The sequence below is a fragment of the Dendrobates tinctorius genome, unplaced genomic scaffold (genome assembly GCF_039654945.1).
Source record: "Dendrobates tinctorius isolate UK_male_01 unplaced genomic scaffold, ASM3965494v1 ptg000022l, whole genome shotgun sequence".
Lineage (NCBI taxonomy): Eukaryota > Metazoa > Chordata > Amphibia > Anura > Dendrobatidae > Dendrobates > Dendrobates tinctorius.
Window position 1 is genome coordinate 46,852,326 of NW_027361690.1, and position 20,913 is coordinate 46,873,238.

A 20,913-nucleotide genomic window follows, 5' to 3' on the forward strand; every position below is an offset into this window, starting at 1 on the left:
GATGAAAGCAGGTTCACACTGAGCACATGTGACAGTCTGGAGTTGCCGTGGAGAGCGATCTGTTGCCTGTAACATCCTTCGGCATGACCGGTTTGGCAGTGGGTCAGTAATGGTGTGGGGTGGCATATCTTTGGAGGGCCGCACAGCCCTCCATGTGCTCACAAGAGGTAGCCTGACTGCCATTAGGTACCGAGATGAGAGCCTCAGACCCCTTGTGAGACCATATGCTGGTGCGGTTGGCCCTGGGTTCTTCCTAATGCAGGACAATGCCAGACCCCATGTGGCTGAAGTGTCAGCAGTTCCTGCAAGATGAAGGCATTGAAGCTATGGACTGGCCCGCCTGTTCTCAGACCTGATTCCAATTGAGCACATCTGGGACATCATATTTTGCTCCATCCACCAACTTCATGTTGCACCACACACTGTCCAGGAGTTGGTGGATGCTTTAGTCCAGGTCTGGGAGGAGATCCCTCAGGAGACCATCCGCCGCCTCATCAGGAGCATGCCCAGGCGTTGTACAGTAGGGAGGTCATACAGGCACGTGGAGACCACACACAATACTGAGCATCTTTTCCTTGTCATGAGGCATTTCCACTGAAGTTGGATCAGCCTGTAATTTGATTTTCCACTTTGATTTTGAGTATCATTCCAAATCCAGAGCTCCATGGGATATTCATTTTGATTTACATTGATAATTGTTTTATTGTTCTGAACACATTCCACTATGCAATGAATAAAAATTTGCAACTGAAATATTTCATTCAGAGATATCTAGGATGTGGTATTTTAGTGTTCCCTTTATTTTTTGAGCTGTGTACATTAAACTGAGAAATATAAAGGATTCTCCGGCTAGATAAGATATTGGGACAAAGAGACCCAAGCCATGAGCCAAACCCAGGAGGGGTGCAGGTATCAGGTCCACAACAGTTCAGGCTGAGATGAGGGAAAGTAAAAAACACATATAACAGAAAAGGAACATAACAAGAATGAAACTTAACTACTGCGATACTTGCTTTCCCAGGGTTAGTAGACTAGCCATCCAAAGACCCTAGACCTTTATGTAGCTGGGCATTCCCTATTCTGAAAGACAAGGTTGAAGATGTATCTTGTAATCTTGCAACATTAAAGGTGATGTACAGTTAATTGTATTTTCAAGGTCACCAATAGTTTGTTCAGACCTTCTGTAATTTTTAGTCTTTTTTCACAAGTGTGAATTTTCCATCTTTTACATTTTTAGTCAAAAAATCCTTCTTGTCTAACCCAAACTTGCATGCAGAAGTAAAAATACTGGGTCAGTTCCATCTCCAGAAACCCCTGTGTTTAAAAATGTCAGGGGATGCATCATAATGACCATACCTTCCATCCTTGCATCTGTGCTGCAGAGACAAATAGTTATACATGGCAGAATTTTAAAAAAATGGCCAACCATGCATGGACAGGTCAGAGCAATAATTAGTGGCTTCCCATTGTGGCTCATAGGTGATATCGATATGATACCCTTATAGGTGGTGTATGGTCGGGATCCTGTTTCAGGGACATTCACCATTTCAGAGGGGTCTTTGTAAGTTCTTGTTATTTCTGTAGGAGAAACGGATATTGATATGTTGAGAATAATACCATGATCCGCTCTAAGTTACTGTTTTGGAATGTGCTTGGTGATAATGGGACATTATGACATTAATGTGACTGTGACATTTGTCACAATGGTGATCTCACAGATGTATAATTAACTATTTCTTGTCTTTTAGTATTTCGGCTGGGTAACATGGTGCATGCCATTGAAGCCTCAAAAGCCTCGATCCAACTGTCAGACCCCGTTCTGTGCTACTGCCTTACTGCTGCCAATCTGAACCGCGTTCTGTATTTTACCTGCGACACTGTCCTATGGGTAAGAAGTGTGGATCTAGTTTCTGACATCAACAAGGAGAAGTGGCAGCACCGAGCCAGCCAGTGTTATTTCTATTCTCTCCTCTTTCATCTAGCCAGGGATTTATATGTAATAATAAACTGCATAGAGAACGAAAGGAAATGTGGACAACGGTGGGCTAATCAGGAGAACGGTCCTGCTCTGAATTCAACCAATACTTCACTGAAAAGCCTTGAGAACGTCTTACTTTTCCTCCTTTTGAGTTTAAAGAAGCACTCTCCCGTCTTATTAGACACAATCAAAAATGTGTGTGATCTTTTTAGTCCTCTTGATCGTTTAGGATTTTACAAAACCAATCCTGGATTCATTGGCATTTGTGGCCTGATATCTTCAATTGTGGGTATTCTGACCATAGCAAATCCCCAACTAAGGTTAAAAAACTGATTGGAGGAAGGATATCCTCACAATTTTGATATTTCATTGGCAGCTAGTTGGTAAAAATCATACTTTTAGCTGTGTTGAAGGAACACAACACTAATGCTGGTTTTTGTGCAAAGCTGGCTACTCAAGCAGGCTGTAATGATTTCTCGTGCAATGCAAATAGTATTTTCAAATAATTTTTTATAGGGTGCCAACATATTGTACAGCACTTTACACTCAGGGGAAACTGAAATTTAATATGGACTGTTCAAAAAATAAGTGGAGAAATGACCCCGGTCGTCGATCGGTTGCAGTGTGCTAATTTTCTGGCTTTGGGTTGTTTTGGCAATCGCAAAGTTAAATATGCAGCAGAGTTGGTAGAAGATGGAATGACAAGGTCAGTTAAACCTGTCATTGGCCATGTTTATTGCTGCAGTACAGATTTGCAACATGCACCTAAAAGTTGCATTTTCTAGTCAGGCCTAAAATCATTTTGTAAAACTTTTTACATGTCTTTGCAATCATATAGAAAATCAATGAGTCATATTACTGCTCATTTGTCTCTGTGGAGAGCCAAGGAAAAATGAACGGACCCTCCTCTTCTGCCTCTGACTGCAATCTGCCCTTTTTCTCAGCACCCAGGTCAGCTATGCTTTATCCCATTTCCACTGCCTTACGTACTTTTTTTAAGAATTTAAAAACATTTTAAGCCCCTAAACTTAAAAAAATACACATTTTTAGTATCACCCTAATTGTACAGGCCAATTTTACTGCACGGATTGAATGCATGGGTTTGGTTTTTTTTTTTTTTTTTTTGAAAAGGCAGAATTTTTTATTTTATTTTACCATTTCACTTCACTTTGAATTTTGTTTTTTTGTTTTTCAGCATATTATGTGGTAAAGCTAATGGTGTTTGAAATTGCAATCCATTCTGGGAAAAAAAAAACCCTCATGCCTAGAGTTAAGCGAATATGTTCGGAAATGATCACCGAATTTGAATTTGCCTTCTTCATGCCGTATTGGTATTCTATTTGTGCCGAATATATTTGATCGGTTCCGAACATATTAGTTCATTTCTACTCCCATTGACGCCAATGATGATCGGCTATGTTTGGCGAATATTGCAAATTCATTATTCGACGCTAATCGTAATCCAAGCCGAATATTGAAAAATTCGCTCAACAACTACTCATGATCATGAGCATTTTCCAGGAGTCCAGTGTAATCCTAAGGGAAGCGCTTCCCCGCCCTTCTCACAATGATTGACATCTGGCACATGAATTACTGTGAGACTGTTGGGGGCAGTGATTCCACTATAAAGATACCAGACTTGGGGCCCATGCATACAGACATTATGGCTCTGTATGACCACCAGTATAAATGGAGGCATCACATGGCCCTTGTACGAAGCCCTGCTGTACCTCTGTATAGATTCTCTCTTTCTGTTGGATATACATCGTACACTGTGTTTTGGAGGTAATTGTCTCTAAATGAGCTGGAAATAAAAGGTTCGGATTAAGGCCAGGGTCACACTTGCGAGTGTGATGCGAGAAACTCACATCAATACTAGCCTCTGCCGCCGGCACTTGGGACCGGAGTGTGCAGCTGCATAGAAATACATGCAGCCGCACACTCTTGTCTCGAGTGCCGTGTATTGATGCGAGAGACTCGCGCATTGCACACGGAAGTGTGAACCCGGCATAAGGAGGAAAATGGCCATAACATACAGTTAGGTCCATATATATTTGGACAGAGACAACATTTACAACATTTTTCTAATTTTGGTTCTAGACATTACCACAATGAATTTTAAACAAAACAATTCAGATGCAGTTGAAGTTCAGACTTTCAGCTTTCATTTGAGGGTATCCACATTAAAATTGGATGAAGGGTTTAGGAGTTTCAGCTCCTTAACATGTGCCACCCTGTTTTTAAAGGGACCAAAAGTAATTGGACAGATTAAATAATTGTAAATAAAATGTTCATTTCTAGTACTTGGTTGAAAATTCTTTGTTGGCAATGACTGCCTGAAGTCTTGCACTCATGGACATCACCAGACGCTGTGTTTCCTCCTTTTTGATGCTCTGCCAGGCCTTCACTGCGGTGGTTTTCAGTTGCTGTTTGTTTGTGGGCCTTTCTGTCTGAAGTTTAGTCTTTAACAAGTGAAATGCATGCTCAATTGGGTTGAGATCAGGTGACTGACTTGGCCATTCAAGAATATTCCACTTATTTGCTTTAATAAACTCCTGGGTTGCTTTGGCTTTATGTTTTGGGTCATTGTCCATCTGTAGTATGAAACGACGACCAATCAGTTTGGCTGCATTTGGCTGGATCTGAGCACACAGTATGGCTCTGAATACCTTCGGCTGCTTCTGTCCTGTGTCACATCATCAATAAACACTAGTGACCCAGTGCCACTGGCAGCCATGCATGCCCAAGCCATCACACTGCCTCCGCCGTGTTTTACAGATGATGTGGTATGCTTTGGATCATGAGCTGTACCACGCCTTCACCATACTTTTCTCTTTCCATCATTCTGGTAGAGGTTGATCTTGGTTTCATCTGTCCAAAGAATGTTCATCCAGAACTGTGCTGACTTTTTTAGATGTGTTTAGCAAAGTCCAGTCTAGCCTTTGATTCTTGATGCTTATGAGTGGCTTGCACCGTGCAGTGAACCCTCTGTATTTACTTTCATGCAGTCTTCTCTTTATGGTAGATTTGGATATTGATACGCCTACCTCCTGGAGAGTGTTGTTCACTTGGTTGGCTGTTGTGAAGCGGTTTCTCCACCATGGAGATTATGCTGCGATCATCCACCACTGTTGTCTTCCGTGGTCGCCCAGGTCTTTTTGCATTGATGAGTTCACCAGTGCTTTCTTTCTCAGGATGTACCAAACTGTAGATTTTGCCACTCCTAATGTTGTAGCAATTTCTCGGATAGGTTTTTTCTGTTTTTGCAGTTTAAGGATGGCTTGTTTCACCTGCATGGAGAGCTCCTTTGACCGGATGTTTCCTTCACAGCAAAACCTTCCAAATGCAAGCACCACACCTCAAATCAACTCCAGGCCTTTTATCTGCTTAATTGAGAATGACATAACAAAAGGATTGCCCACACCTGTCCATGAAATAGCCTTGGAGTCATTTGTCCAATTACTTTTGGTCCCTTTAAAAACAGGGTGGCACATGTTAAGGAGCTGAAACGCCTAAACCCTTCATCCAGTTTTAATGTGGATACCCTCAAATGAAAGCTGAAAGTCTGAACTTCAACTGCATCTGAATTGTTTTGTTTAAAATTCATTGTGGTAATGTCTAGAACCAAAATTCGAAAAATGTTGTCTCTGTCCAAATATATATGGACCTAACTGTAATTGGTAGGAAAATGTAATCCTGATTTTTGATGAGAGCTGTGTAATGACATGTATTTGGCAGTCTGACAAGTCCTGAAGAAGAATAACATTCTGATTGTGGAGTTTCCATTGACAATGAAAAATATACAAAGTTTATGGCTCATTTCAAATAGTGTGAAAAGCCGTTCTCCGAAGGTGCACTCACCAAGACAAAGGGGCATTCCTAGCTGTAGAAAGAAGATTTAAAGACAATGACATAAAGAAAAGCTCATGTGATTTATTATTTTACATTATATAAAGTAAAATCATCCATTTTCTCATGTGTGTAGTACCTGCACATCACATACTGAGTGCAAGTGTATGGAGTGGGCTCAGGAGCTGAGCCTGCACAATAGCCGGCTGATCATGACTGTGTTACCCAGCTGGCGTCTGTATGTCACTGTAGCAAATGATGCAAAGCTCCAATCAATCCCATTAAATACCTTGCACTTTCTGATAGCAGCATTAAGGTGCACAGCACAAAAGGCAAACTGTTCTGGCTGCCCATCGCCCCTCGGGCCACTACTGTAAGATGCTGATTAGTTGGCATGCTATAATAAATATAAACTTTTGATTTAAAAAAAAAAATTCTAACTACCCTCCCCACTCCTTTTCCACTATTAAAAACTTTAAAAAATTGACATCGCCGCATTCATAGAAGTCCAATAATGTACTTATTTAACTTGTATAGTAAAAATTGAAACTCTTGATCATTTTTTCTTTATTTTCCTCTTCTCTTGACTGCTGCACTTTTTCCAAAAATACAATGAAAACATCCTGTGTACCCAAAATGGTATCAATAAAATCATCAGCTCGCTACTTAAAAAATATAATGCTATTGGGCCACCTATGGAAAAATTAGAAAATGTCAACATCTGCCAAGTGTGTGTGGTGTTTTTTTTTTTTTTTTTTTTTTTTATTCACACAAAAATAAGTAAAATAGTTATACAAGTTTGATCTCGCCAGACTTGTACGGACTTGGAGAATAGCGTTGCCTTGCTAGTTTTACCACACAATGAATGCTATAAAAACAAAATTAATTGTGGAATTTGGAATTTTGCCATTTCACCTTGCATGGGAAACTTTTTTTTTTTTTTTCATCACTTTTTATTGTATAGGTAAACTGATGTTGTTTGAAACCGTGACTCATCGCATAAAAAAGGCCTTTTACAGAGAACTAAAATTGTCTTTTGGAAGAAGGGCATGTCGCCATCGCCCTGGTTTGCACTTTTTATTTTGGGTATACAATTATTGTTTGTTGATTTTGTCTGATGGCCTTTTGGGGTTGGAACATTTTCCGGTTTCTAAGGCCGATAGTCTGTCCTTGGCTTTTTTCCTTCCTCTGGATCATTCTGTACGATGAATCATGGATGATAAAACTGATGACAACTTTTACATTAGTAATACAATTTTTACAGATTTGTTATCTTTTAAAGAGAATTTTTTTTTTTTTAACCGAGGCTTAATCAGAATCTGGTGCAGTCTTCACGGGCCTGACGATTACACAGGCATTGAGTTCACTACACCTGACGATTTCTCCAGCCATCACTACACTGTAACAAATCCTAGTGCAATAGTAACAGGTTTACAAAATCCGGGAGCGGACGCCCCCTGTTCTACTATTTCTCACATTGGGGAAGAATTACATTACGTTGGGTTTTCTTGTAGAGCTCCTGCCATCTGAAGTGTGTGTTGTATTCATAGAATCACTGCTATACTCAGATTCCTATACTGCAGGTCTGATTTTTAGTTGTTTGTTTTTTGTTAAATTAATATGTAAATGAAATGCTTGTAGCCTTAACTATGTCAAGACTAATGACTTTATTGCTGCCGTTTATGTACTACACTTCCTAATACTTTAAAACTATAAAGATGACTTGTTTGATCAGAAATAAAATACTCTAAACTTAAATATTCCTTTAGTATTTTATTTTCATTTTTTTTTTTTTAGTTCACACCTGTCCATGTGATGGAGATTCAGGTAAAAGAAAGGTTATGGTACAGTAGCAGAACATTGTAATAAGACAATCGAGAACCTGTGCTCCCATCACATGACCAAGACAGATTTTATCCATTGGAGACATACAATGAGGGTTCCAAATAATTTAGCTTGCAGAAGCCAAGGAATTGGTAATAGAAAGTATTAGTAATGTTTGGTGAACCCCTTTTGATAAACCACTTGCTCCCTATTTAGTTATGGTTGGCAGTTGTGTGTAGTCTTCGAATTCTCTGTCGTCTTGGTTTCTGTTTTTTTCTGGAGCTGATGGCACTTGCCACCAATTAGGAATCCATTAATACTGTAAATCTAACAGCTTCTCAACAGAGGATGATGACACAGATGGGTAAAGATGTGATAAAAAATACGTACTAGCAAATTTTATCAAAAATCAACAGCTATGGCTGGGGAATGTTTTGATTAAAATTTGAATCTGTGCTCTCCTAACAATTCCTCCATTTTTAGTCAGAGCAGCACATTTTCCACAAGGGGGCAGTAGTTACCAAATGGAAGCAGGCATCCAAATAATTAAGAATTAACTTCACTTCTGGCTTCCAAGGTCCTTGAATACCTGAGACATGTACAGCTCCTCTCAGGCCCTGCAATGAGCGTTACATAGTGTAAAGGTTTCACCTGGAGACTTTCCTTTTGGAAACATTTAATATTGAAGTTATCGAATCCCTTTAACTGGCATAGCATTTCTCCTTGTATATAAGTATCACCTCTTCAGATAAGTTGGACTTCTGTGAAATAGACCATCTAACTTAAAAGGAATATTTCCCTATAATGATTGGCGGGAACGAACACACTCTGTAAACTGTTTAGTGGCCGTTCCCATAGCAAATCCTATTGAAATGAATAGGGGCCGATTTGCAGTACTTGGGAGCGGCCATTATATAGGGTGACCTAGTGGTGGTCTATTCTGTACCTGACACCTATATGGTTTCCAAATTTATTTTCAGTTTGCCTTACCGGTACCGGGCAGGAAACTTATCGGTTTATTCTTCATATCCCCTGCCATTGTCGTCAATACAAAAATTTCTTCAGCACACAGACTTTAGTATAACATTGCATGCTATATTGAACCCTGATGAAAATTGTTTTCAGAAATCCTTGCACAATGGGTCAGGGAATGTAATGAGAAAACCAATTAAAGTCAGATGATGTCGTCCGCATACTCTGTGCACTCTAAGCATCCTGCATTTCTATCCATGACTCAGTAAGTGTACTCAAGTACTCACTTATTTTAGCAGAACTGTTAGGGAGTATATCAAAATGCAACTAAGTATTTTCTGTCTTCAGTGACTCCAGTAATGTTTAGTGATGTAGGAAGCATGAGTTAAATTGCAAGGAGTGAGTAGTTTTTGCACAAGAGGGATGCAAAATTAGTTTTTGTTTTAATGATCTACATAATCAGTCTTTAAACTGGATTTCTGATGCAAATTGTATATGTTATTCAATAAATCTCAAAAGATCTATAATGGAATAAATAGACCCAACTGATGTACTGTAGTTACTTTGAAAATCCCATGTCCGAATGGCTATAGAATACTTTTTTTAAAGATTTGTTCACATTAAAAGATAGTTCCTCAGTGTCCCTCCTGCTGCTGAGATCTCACACTGCTCAGTACAAGCTGCAGCTGCCAGTTAGGCAGAGAGCCTAAGTTGGACTCCGGAACTCTATCACTCTATAGATGGAATTTTAAAATGCTAATTTTAATACTGCGTTTATACAGCCATTTTGCATAGATTTTTCAAGGTAGATACGCCAAACTCATTAGTTCTAACATATTTTTTTTCTTTAGTACTGTATGCAATTTGTGAAATTAAGTGAAAGATCTGCTTGAAAGCACCACTTGTTTTTTATTTTATTTATCGCACTGTTAAAGTGATGCTTTAAATGTTATTCCCCTGCCCTCTGTCTCATACTCACTTGCTGCTGCCTTCATCCTGGGCCAGTGTCATTCCCATCTGTCTCCGGTGAAAAGTGACCTGCCGGCAGCTCCAGTGTTTCATGGAGATAACTTTTCAATAAGTCTCTGAGAGCCTCGTTCTGGCTGTCATAGCGTTGCATTGAGCTGTTGTGACATAGCTTCTGACTTCCGGCCAGTCAGAAGTTACGGGCTCAAGATGGCGCCGCGGGACCAGATCAGTGTCGGTAAAAGGTGAATGTAAGAACGGGGGAAGGGGATTTGCATTTAAAGCGCCACTCCAGCTAAGGAAAAAACACTGGATTGGTGCTTTACCTTTTGAATCCCCCATCATTTTTGTACGTGTACATTCTTCACTTAACTAATTGTATCTCGTCATTGCCTCAGCAGTTAGGCTGGCATGCACAGTATATGACAATTTAGGCCAGTGATTAGCTGCAGTGGTTTTGTGACTGTCATGCAGCGTATTTACAGTGGGGGAAAGAAGTATTTGATCCCTTGCTGATGTTCATAGACATGAACAGTCTATATTGTTAAGAGTAGTTTAATTTTAACATGTATAGATAGAATATCAAAACTAAAATCCAGAAAATCACATTGTATAAATTATATAAATTTATTTGCATTTTGCAGTGAGAAATAAGTATTTGATCCCCTACCAACCATTAAGAGTTCTGGCTCCTACAGACCAGTTAGACGCTCTTAATCAACTCCTTACCTGCATTAAAGGCAGCTGACTTAGGCTGGTTTCACAATAGCATATCGGGGCTCTACGGCGGGCTGCGTACTTCCCTGAATCTCGGCCCACTTTCCGCACTTTCATTTAGGTCCACCTACTTCTGCATGCGTCCTGTGTACCTATCTTTAACATTGGGTACACAGGACATGCGGATGTGTCGTTTTGATGCGCCTGCCGTCTGCAAAATGCAACTTGTTGCGTTCCCGTGCAGGCGGCAGGTGCGTCAAAATAACGCATCCACATGTCCTGCATATCAAATGTTAAAGATAGGTAGGCGGACCTAAATGGAAGTGGGCGGAGCTTCACAGAGGAAGTACGCAGCCCTTCGCAGAGCCCCGGTATGCTAATGTGAACCTAGCCTTACATAGTCACTTTTATAAAAGACTCCTGTCAACAGACTCAATCAGTCAGACTCTAACCTCTACAACATGGGTAAGACCAAATAGCTTTATAATGATGACAGGGACAAGATTGTAGACCTGTACAAAGCTGGAATGGGCTACAAAACTACGTAAGACACTGGGTGAGGAGACAACTGTTGGTGCAATAGTAAGAAAATGGAAGAAATACAAAATGACTGTCAATCGACATCGATCAGGGGCACCATGCAAAATCTCACCTCGTGGGGTGTCCTTGATCATGAGGAAGCTGAGTGATCAGCCTAAAACTACATGGGGAGAACATGTTAATGATCTCAAGGCAGCTGGGACCACAGTCACCAAGAAAACCATTGGTAACACATTACGCCCTAAAGGTTTAAAATCTTGCAGTGCCCGCAAGATCCCCCTGCTCAAGATGGCACATGTGCAGGCCTGTCTGAAGTTTGCTAATGAACACCTGGATGAGTCTGAGTGTTTGGGAGAAGGTGCTGTGGTCAGATGAGACACAAATTGAACTCTGGCATTAATTCAACTCCCTGTGTTCGGAGGAAGAGAAGTGCCTATGACCCAAAGAACACCGTCCCCACTGTCAAGCATGGAGGTGGAAACATTATGCTTTGGGGGTGTTTCTCTGCTAAGGGCACAGAACTACTTCCCCGCATCAATGGGAGAATGGATGGAGCCATGTACCGTAAAATCCTGAGTGACAACCTCCTTCCCTCTGCCAGGACATTAAAAATTGGTCGTGGCTGGGACTTACAGCAAGACAATGACCCAAAACATACAGCCAAGGCAACAAAGTAGTGGCTCAAAAAGAAGCACATTAAGGTCATGGAGTGGCTTAGCCAGTCTCCAGACCTTAATTCCATAGAAAACTTATGGGAGGGATTTGAAGCTCCAAGTTGCCAAGCGACAGCCTCAAAATCTTAATGATTTAGAGATGATCTGCAAAGAAGAGTGGACCAAAATTCCTCTTGACGTGTGCAAACCTGATCAACTACAAAAACCGTCTGACTGCTGTACTTGCCAACAAGGGTTTAGCCATCAAGTATTAAGCCTTCTTTGCTAGAGGGATCAAATACTTATTTCTCACTGCAAAATGCAAATAAATTTATATAATGTATACAATGTGATTTTCTGGATTCTAGTTTTAATCTATCTCTCAATGTTAAAATTAACCTACACTTAAAATTATAGACTATTCATGTCTTTGACAGTGGGCAAACTTAAAAAATCAGTAAGAGATCAAATACATATTTCTCCCACTGTATAAACATGGCCAAGGATTTGAAAGGCAAGTTATTATTACACATGTTTTATCATATAGAGAGATGTTGGGCAACTTTCATAAAATCTCAGAAAACTCCTTCATTTTTCTGTCAATATCGCTATGTGAAGGCTTGTTTTTTGTGGGACAAGTTGTACTTTTAATCGACACCATTACTTTTACCATATCGTGACTCAAAAGCGAGAAATATTCCAAGTGCGGTGAAATTGCAGAAAAAGTGCAATTCCACAATTGTTTTGGGATTTTTTTTTTTTTACAGTGTTCACCAAATACTAAAACTGACCTGCCATTATGATTCTCCAGGTCATTACGAGTTCTAGAGACACCAAATATGTCTAGGTTCTTTTTCATTTAAGTGGTGAAAAAAATCCAAAGTTTGCTTAAAAAAAATAGTTGCATCATTTTCCGAGACCCGTAGCGTCTCCATTTTTCGTGATCTCTGCTTGGGTGAGGGCTTGTTTTTTGCGTGCCCAGCTGATGTTTTTAGTGATACCATATTGGTGCAGATATGATCTTTTGATCGCCCGTTATTGCATTTTAATTCAATGTTGTGGCAACCAAAAAAAACGTAATTATGGCGCGTTTTAATTTTTTTCTTCTCTTTTAGCGATCGGGATAATTATTTTTTTATATTGATAGGGCGATTATGAACACGTCGATACCAAATATGTGTGTTTTTGATTTTTTTGATTTTTTTTTATTGCTTTATTTTGAATGGGACGAAAGGGGGGTGATTTGAACTTTTATATTTTTATTTTTTATTTTTTTTTTACTTTTGGCATGCTTCAATAGTCTCCATGAGAGACTAGAAGCTGCCATAACCCGATCGGGTCTGCTACATACAGGCGATGATCAGATCGCCTGTAAGGAGCAGAATTGCTAACCTGCTTTGAGCGCCGACCACCGGCTGCAGAAAATCTTCAAGATCTAAAACTAACCAAAAGCTCATCATGGGAACCTAGCCTTGGGCTATGTTTACATGTTGTCTTTCTCAGATTGATTCTGCCACAAAAGTGCCCCATAAAGTGAACCTAGTACACAACAATGTCAAAACTACATTGATGTGCACATATTCCATCTTGTGTCCCATCTTTTAACTGCTTCAAGGTTTCTGAACTCTCAAGTAGTTTAAAGAAGTGACATGCTCATTCTTTGGGCGGCTTCAGCTCTGAAGTTTCCCACTCTCTATATTTCATACTTTAGAGTAAAAAAAAAAGCAAGCGGGAGTGTCACCAGATGAACGATGGTAAAACTGCATGTGATGCCTCTACAGGAAAATGACTGTCATGCCTCCACCGCCGCCAAGTACTCACCCTGCCTCCGCTCCCTTGTCGCAGCCTCCCGCCGCCCGGCAGCTGCGGCGGTCTCTCCTTCCAGGTCTGCGGCCGATGGCATCTCTGCATGCTATGCGCATGTGCCGTAGGCCGCGGCCGCGCCTCCTCCCCGTCTCTTGTGCTCCGGCGGTGCCCTGACCCGGAAGCACCGCCGGGCCAATAGGAGACCGGGCAGGGGCATATCGGGCCACCCTCCTGTAATGGAGGCGCCTGATCTTTGTTTTAAGTCACGTTAAGCCCTCTTCCCCTACCTCTGCATTTACCCTGCTACTCCTGTCTTCCGTAGTCCTACTCCGATCCTGCTGTCTACTCCAGTTCCCTTCCTGCTGTCTGTGGTCCAGTCCTACTTTGGTCCTGCTGTCCATGCTCCAGTCCCCGTCCTGCTGTCTGTGGTCCAGTCCTACTTTGGTCCTGCTGTCCATGCTCCAGTCCCCGTCCTGCTGTCTGTGGTCCAGTCCTACTCCGGTCCTACTGTCCGTGCTCCAGTCCCCATCTTGCTGTCTGTGGTCCAGCCCTACTCCGGTCTGGCTCCGTCCTGCCCGTACTCCAGTCCCCGTCCTGCTGTCTGTGGTCCAGTCCTACTCCGGTCCTGTCCTCCGTGTCCTTGTTCCGTCCTGCTGTCTGTGGTCCAGTCTTACTCCGGTCCAGCTCTGTTCTGTTGTCCGTACGCTAGTCCCCGTCCTGCTGTCTGTGGTCCAGTCCTGCCTTCCGACTCCAGTCCTGTCTTCCGTGTCCTTGTTCCATCCTCCTGTCTGTGGTCTTACTCCAGTCCATTCTGAGCCGCCCCTCTCGGTACCGGCTATCATGGTACCCGAGCCCCTGGGCCTGCTCTTAACGATCCCTGTATATGGGTCGGCTCCACCTGGTGGTTCGCCCAGGGCCCCTCGGTGCCACGATCCAGAGGGTCCACTCCTGGAGACTTTCTCACCTGACCAGTTTGCTTACAGTAAGATCAGGCCATGGATCCCGCCGGTACTCCTGCTGCCACCCAAAAAGAGTTGCTCTTTTTATGGGAGAACCAGGGACGCCTAATGTCCATCATGAAGTCCATGGACTCCCGATTGTTGGCCCTGCAGGTGGCCGATCCTGGAAATACTACTCAGCTGGCCAGCCTTCAGCAGGAGCTGGGTCAGCAACGGGATACCCAAGCTCATTTTAAGTTATATGGCCTCTGTCGATAGCCGTTTGGTGGCCCTCCAGTCAGCCGCCGCGGTCCAGACTCCACCCCCTGTCTCGGCTGCTCTCCCCTCGCCCCGCCTCGCCAAGACACCCCGGTTTAGTGGCGACCCCAAACTCTGTAGGGGGTTCTTTAAACCAGTGTAGCCTCCATTTTGAATGGTTGCCTCCGCAATATCCGTCTGACCGGTCCAAAGTAGCCTTCATTATGTCCCATCTGGAGGGAGAGGCCCTGTCCTGGCTGAACCCACTCTGGGAACGGGATGACCCCGTTGTCTCAAGCCTCCCGGCCTTCTTGGATACATTTCGCAGGGTCTTTGACGAACCGGGTCAGTTAGCGTCTCTCACCGAATCCCTTTTCAACTTTCATCAGGGTTCCCTCACGGTTGGGCAGTATGCCATCCGCTTTCGTACTCTCTCCTCGGAGCTTGGATGGAATAATGCGGCGTTGGTAGGGGCATTTTGGCGCGGTCTCGAGCAGGATAAAAGATGAACGCACAGGCCGGGATACCCCGACCACCCTGGAAGACCTTATCTCGCTGGCCACACGTATTGACCTGCGATTCCAGGAACGCGCTCGGGAGTTTGCGAGAGGAGACCGACTAGACCAGTTCCCCTTCCCAATCGATCCACCAGCCCTCGTCCAGCTGGGCCCTCTGCTTCCTCCCCTGTCGAAACCATGAACTCATGCAGGTGGATCGCCTCAAGGTGGCTGAGTTACGTCGGAGGGAGAGACGGGCGCAAGGTCTATGCCTCTATTGCGGAGGTTCTTCGCATTTGGTCCGCACCTGTCCGGAGAGACCGGGAAACTCCTCCACCTAGGTCAGGTAAGAGAGGCCTCCCTAGGTGCTATTGATTCCTCTCAATCTCTTACCATGACTGTTCTTGTGGTTTCAGGACAGAGACGTGGGTCCGAGGTGGCCTACGTGGATTCGGGCTCGGCAGGTAACTTCATCCGGCGTGAAGAGGTGGACAAGTACCAAATTCCCGTGGTTACCCTATGTAATCCTCGCCTGATTGCTGCAGTGGATGGCAAACCGCTACAGGAGACCGTCACCTTGGTCACGGAGGAGGTGGAGTTGCAAGTCGGAGCCTTACATCGAGAGAAGATGGCCTTTTACGTTTTGCCTAAGTTGTCCCATGCGAGTCTTCTTGGTCTTCCCTGGCTAAGGACATACCAGCCGGTCCTCGACTGGTCTTCTGGGGAGGTACTCCGCTGGGTACACTCGTGCCAGGATCATTGCCTATCTCCGGTCTGACTTGCTGCCGCTCCCCAGCCACTCCCTAACCTTGCGGGCCTCCCTTCAGCCTACAGTTCTTACGCAGACGTCTTTGATAAGAGGGAGGCAGAGGTTCTTCCCCCACACCGGCCCTTTGACTGCCCAGTTGAACTAATCCCCGGTTCAACTCCTCCAAGGGGCAGAATCTACCCACTGTCTCCTGCTGTGACCTTAGCCATGTCTGAATACATGCGGAAGAACCTCGCCAAGGGGTTTATACAGAAGTCCTCATCGCCCGCGGGAGCCGGGTTTTCCTTCGTCAAGAAGGACTGAACTCTGCGGCCGTGTATTGACTATAGAGGATTGAATGAGATTACCATCAAGAACAGGTATCCTCTTCCCCTCATTCCGGAGTTGTTTGACCGTCTTAGAGGGGCCCGGGTTTTCTCCAAGTTGGACCTTAGGGGAGCCTACAATCTGATCCGTATCCGCGCAGGGATGAGTGGAAGACTGCGTTCAACACTCGAGACGGCCACTACGAGTACCTGGTTATGCCCTTTGGTCTTTGCAATGCTCCCGCTGTGTTTCAAGAGTTTGTCAACGAGATCTTCTGGGACCTCTTGTACTCCTGTGTGGTGGTTTACCTGGATGACATTCTAGTCTTCTCGCCGGATCTTGCATCCCACAGAAAGAGTGTTCGCCTGTTGTTACAGCGTCTTTGGGAGAATCGCCTGTACGCCAAGATAGAGAAATGCCTCTTTGAGCAAACCTCCCTGCCGCTTCTGGGCTACATTATCTCCGACGCTGGATTAAGAATGGATCCCGAGAAACTGACTACAGTCCTCAAATGGCCTCGTCCCGTCAGGGTAAAAGCCATACAACGGTTTCTCGGATTTGCCAATTACTACAATCACTAAACCTATTTCTGCTCTCACCCGGAAGGGGACGAGTCCCAATTCCTGGACTTTCGGTCTCTAAAACAGGCTTTCGCAGCAGCCCCGGTGTTGCACTGCCCCGAGAGTAACCGACCCATTGTGCTTGAAGTAGACGCTTCCTCAACAGGGGCCGGGGCAGTACTGTCCCCGAGATCTGCCTCCGGCTGACTATGTCCCTATGGCTTCTTTTCGAAGGCTTTCTCTTCGTCCGAGTGCAGCTACTCGATCGGCGACCGGGAACTGCTGGCCATAAAATTAGCCCTGGAGGAATGGCGTCACCTTCTGGAGGGGGCTGTCCACCCCTTTGTAATCTTCTCTGACCACATAAACTTGGCCTATCTTCAGTCTGCCCACAGACTCAACCCTCGTCAGGCCAGGTGGTCCTTATTCTTCGCTCGTTTTGATTTCGAGCTCCATTTTCGCCCAGGCAACAAGAACGCTAAAGCCGACGCCTTATCCAGAGCATTCCAGCCGACCGAGACAGTGGAGGAACCTTCGCACATTATTGAGCCCACTAAAATCATCACTGTGGCTCTGGTGAATTGGCTGTCTGCACCTCCAGGCAAGACCCTGGTACCAGAGCATCTCAAGAAAAAGGTTCTACTCCGGGGCCATTCCTCCAAACTGGCTGGTCATGCCAGAACCAAGAAGACGCTAGCCCTCATCACGCGTCACTACTGGTGGCCTACGCTTCGCCAAGACTTGCTTGATTTCGTGGCCTCTTGTCCCTCCTGCGCCAAGAACAAAGTGCCACGACAACTTCCGTCCGGCCTGCTGCTCCCTTTGCCAGTCCCTACGGTTCCCTGGGAACATATCGCCATGGATTTTATCACTGAACTGCCTCGGTCTTCCGGTTGTACAGTCATCCGGGTGGTGGTGGTCCGGTTCTCCAAGATGGCCCATTTCATCCCTCTGTCCGGTCTTCCCTCGGCTCCTGAGTTAGCCAAAGTATTTATCCATCAGATCTTCAGACTCCATGGACTACCTCAACGTATTGTGACTGACCGGGGGGTCCAGTTCACCTCCAAGTTATGGCGGGCACTTTGTAAGCTCAAGAACGATTCCCTCGGCTTCTCCTCCACTTACCATCCGCAGTCTAACGGGCAGGTGGAGCGAACCAACCAGACGTTGACTGGGTACCTATGCCATTTCTCCAACGCTCACCAAAACGACTGGGTTGATCTGCTTCCCTGGGCAGAATTCGCCTATAACAACCATACTTGTGAATCTTCGACCAAGTCTCCATTCTTCATTGTATTTGGCAGACACCCCAGCATTCCTGTTCCTGTAACTCCTGCCTCCGAGGTAGCCAACGCCTTGTCCTCTGAATTTTCCAAAATCTGGGCCGAGACCAACACGTCACTCAGGAGGGCCAGTGATCGGATAAAAAATTATGCCGATAAGAAGAGATTGGACCCTCCACCGTATTGCACCGGAGACAAAGTCTGGCTGTCATCCAAATATATCCGGTTGAAATTGCCCTCTTACAAGTTGGGCCCGCGGTACATCAGTCCTTTTGAAATTCTTGGTCGTGTCAATAAAGTCGCCTACAAATTGAGGTTGCCTGCTTCGCTATGGGTCCCGAACACCTTCCATGTCTCTCTCCTGAACCCCATGGTGCTGAATCGCTTCCACTCTGTGCCTGATCCGTTTCTCAGCCAGTTGGTTCCGACAATATCTTTGAGGTGGAGGATATCCTCGCCATGAAAAAGGTTAGAGGTAGGACCCTTTTTCTTATTGATTGGAAGGGCTTTGGTCCTGAGGAGAAGTCCTGGAAACTTCGGGAGAACATCGATGCCCCCTGCATTCTCAGGAGATTTTTTGCAAATCTCAGGGGAGAGCGGCTTAAGGGAGGGGGTACTGTCACGCCTCCACTGCCGCCAAGTACTCACCCTGCCTCCGCTCCCGCGTCGCAGCCTTCCGCCGCCCGGCAGCTGCGGCGGTCTCTCCTTCCAGGTCCGCGGCCAATGGCGTCTCTGCATGCTAAGCGCATGTGCCGTAGGCCGCGGCCGCGCCTCCTCCCCGTCTCTTGTGCTCCGGCGGTGCCCTAACCTGGAAGCACCGCCGGGCCAATAGGAGACCAAGCAGGGGCATATCAGGCCACCCTCCTGTAATGGAGGCGCCTGATTTTTGTGTTAAGTCACGTTAGGCCCTCTTTCGCTACCTCTGCATTTACCCTGCTACTCCTGTCTTCAGCAGTCCTACTCCGGTCCTGCTGTCTGTGCTCCAGTCCCCGTCCTGCTGTCTGTGGTTCAGTCCTACTCCGGTCCTGCTGTCCGTGCTCCATTCCCTGTCATGCTGTCTGTGGTCCAGTCCTACTCCGGTCCTGCTGTCCGTGCTCCAGTCCCCATCCTGCTGTCTGTGGCCCAGTCCTACTCCGGTCCTGCTGTCCGTGCTCCAGTCCCTGTCCTGCTGTCTGTGGTCCAGTCCTACTCCGGTCCTGCTGTCCGTGCTCCAGTCCCCATCCTGCTGTCTGTGGCCCAGTCCTACTCCGGTCCTGCTGTCCGTGCTCCAGTCCCTGTCCTGCTGTCTGTGGTCCAGTCCTACTCCAGTCCTGCTGTCTGTGTTCCAGTCCCCGTCTTGCTGTCTGTGGTCCAGTCTTACTCCGGTCCTGCTCCGTTCTGTTCTTCATGCGGCAGTCCCCGTCCTGCTGTCTGTGATCCAGTCCTGCCTTCTGACTCCAGTCCTGTCTTCCATGTCCTTGCTCCATCCTCCTGTCTGTGGTCTTACTCCAGTCCATTCTGAACGGCCCCACCCGGTACCGGCTATCGTGGTACCCAAGCCCCTGGGCCTGCTCTTAACGATCCCTGTATAAGGGTCGGCTCCACCTGGCGGTTCGCCCAGGGCCCCTCGGTGCCACGATCCAGAGGGTCCACTCCTGGAGACTTTTTCTCACCTGACCAGTTTGCTTACAATGACTACTGTCGTTTTCCTAAAGGGGCTTCACATGGGAAAACTCGGTGACTCTGCCAGTGTCTAAAAGACGTCATGTGCACATGGCCTCGAGCAGGATGACGCCTGTATTTCTGGCTTTTCAAGATTTTAGCTTTTAGTATCAGATAATATGGAAGCTGTGAAGACCTAAGGTATAAAGTTACAGACACTATGAGTACATATATTCCATAACAGAGGGATCTTACTTTTATTGTATGTCTACTATACATGGTGATCAGGTTTATGCAGACTTTTGTGGGAAAAGAGATTGATTTAAATACCTGCTCCCTCGGGGCTCAGGAGTCCTGTGTGGGTCGACAGTTTTCTGTATATTCTCTCACACAGAATGCTGTGAATAATTGACTGAGATCACCTGTTGCCTAGTTAATTATATAATGGTAAGGCCAGGTGGAGCATCTAGGGAGCTGTCACAAACCTCGGTAGCAGTTAACCTTTGCAGTTTATTTATTGTGTAGCTATCCCTTAACTGCCTCTGAGGCTTGTGGCCATATCCTCTATACCACCATAAGATGCACCAATTCTGGTGCTTATCCTCGCACTCCCCACTTCACCTAGTGTGTTGGCAAGTGGAGTGATGGTATTGGGGTTGATGTTAGCTTCCAGTACAAAGCTGACATCAACCTCAAGACTCATCAACACACTTGCCACCCTGCACCAGGGCAAGTGGTAAGAGCGAGGCTAAGTGCCAGAATTGGAGCATCTTATGGATCTGCCATTTCTGGGGCAGCTGAGGTGATTTTTTTTCTGGGAGGGGCCAAAATGCGTGGCCCCTTGCTAGGCTATTTAATGTCAGTCTGCAGATTTCTGCCTAGCCTTTGGTAATTAATTATAGGGGCACCTGGGCTAAAGTTAGGGTGGGGCAAGGGTTAGGGTGAGGCTAAAGTTAGTGTTAGGGATGTGTTAGGGTTGTGATTAGGGTTAGGGGTGTTTTGGGGTTAGGGAGGAAGTTAGATTTGGAGGGTTCCACTGTTTAGGTACATCAGGGGGTTCCCAAGCAACATGATACTACCATTGATTCCAGCCAATTTTGCGTTTAAAACGTCAAATGGTGCTCCCTCCCTTCTGAACCCTGCCATGCACTCAAACAGCTTTACCCCACATATGGGGTATCAGCGTATTCAGGAGAAATTACACAACAAATTTTGTGGTTTATTTTCTCCTGATACTCTTATGGAATTAAAAAAAAATGGTTCCAAAGTAAAAAAAAATTTGTGAAAAAAGTAAAATGTTAATTTTTTCCTTCCACATTACTTTAGTTCTCGTGAAGCACCTGTAGGGTTAATAAG

General features: G+C 45.1%; 1 protein-coding gene across 8 annotated transcripts in view; it reads left to right on the top strand.

The window, feature by feature from the left end:
- Positions 1 to 20,913, top strand: part of PEX11A (peroxisomal biogenesis factor 11 alpha) — a 246,973-nt gene that overhangs the window by 144,021 nt on the left and 82,039 nt on the right. For 7 of the 8 annotated variants that reach the window (XM_073568678.1, XM_073568677.1, XM_073568682.1 and 4 more), the window contains one exon: positions 1,749 to 4,092. In XM_073568678.1, coding sequence (XP_073424779.1) covers positions 1,749 to 2,311 — 563 coding nt within the window. In that variant the 3' untranslated portion in view covers positions 2,312 to 4,092. Of the gene's footprint in view, positions 1 to 1,748; positions 4,093 to 20,913 lie in introns of those variants that run through there. The other variant, XM_073568685.1, reaches the window with a different exon arrangement.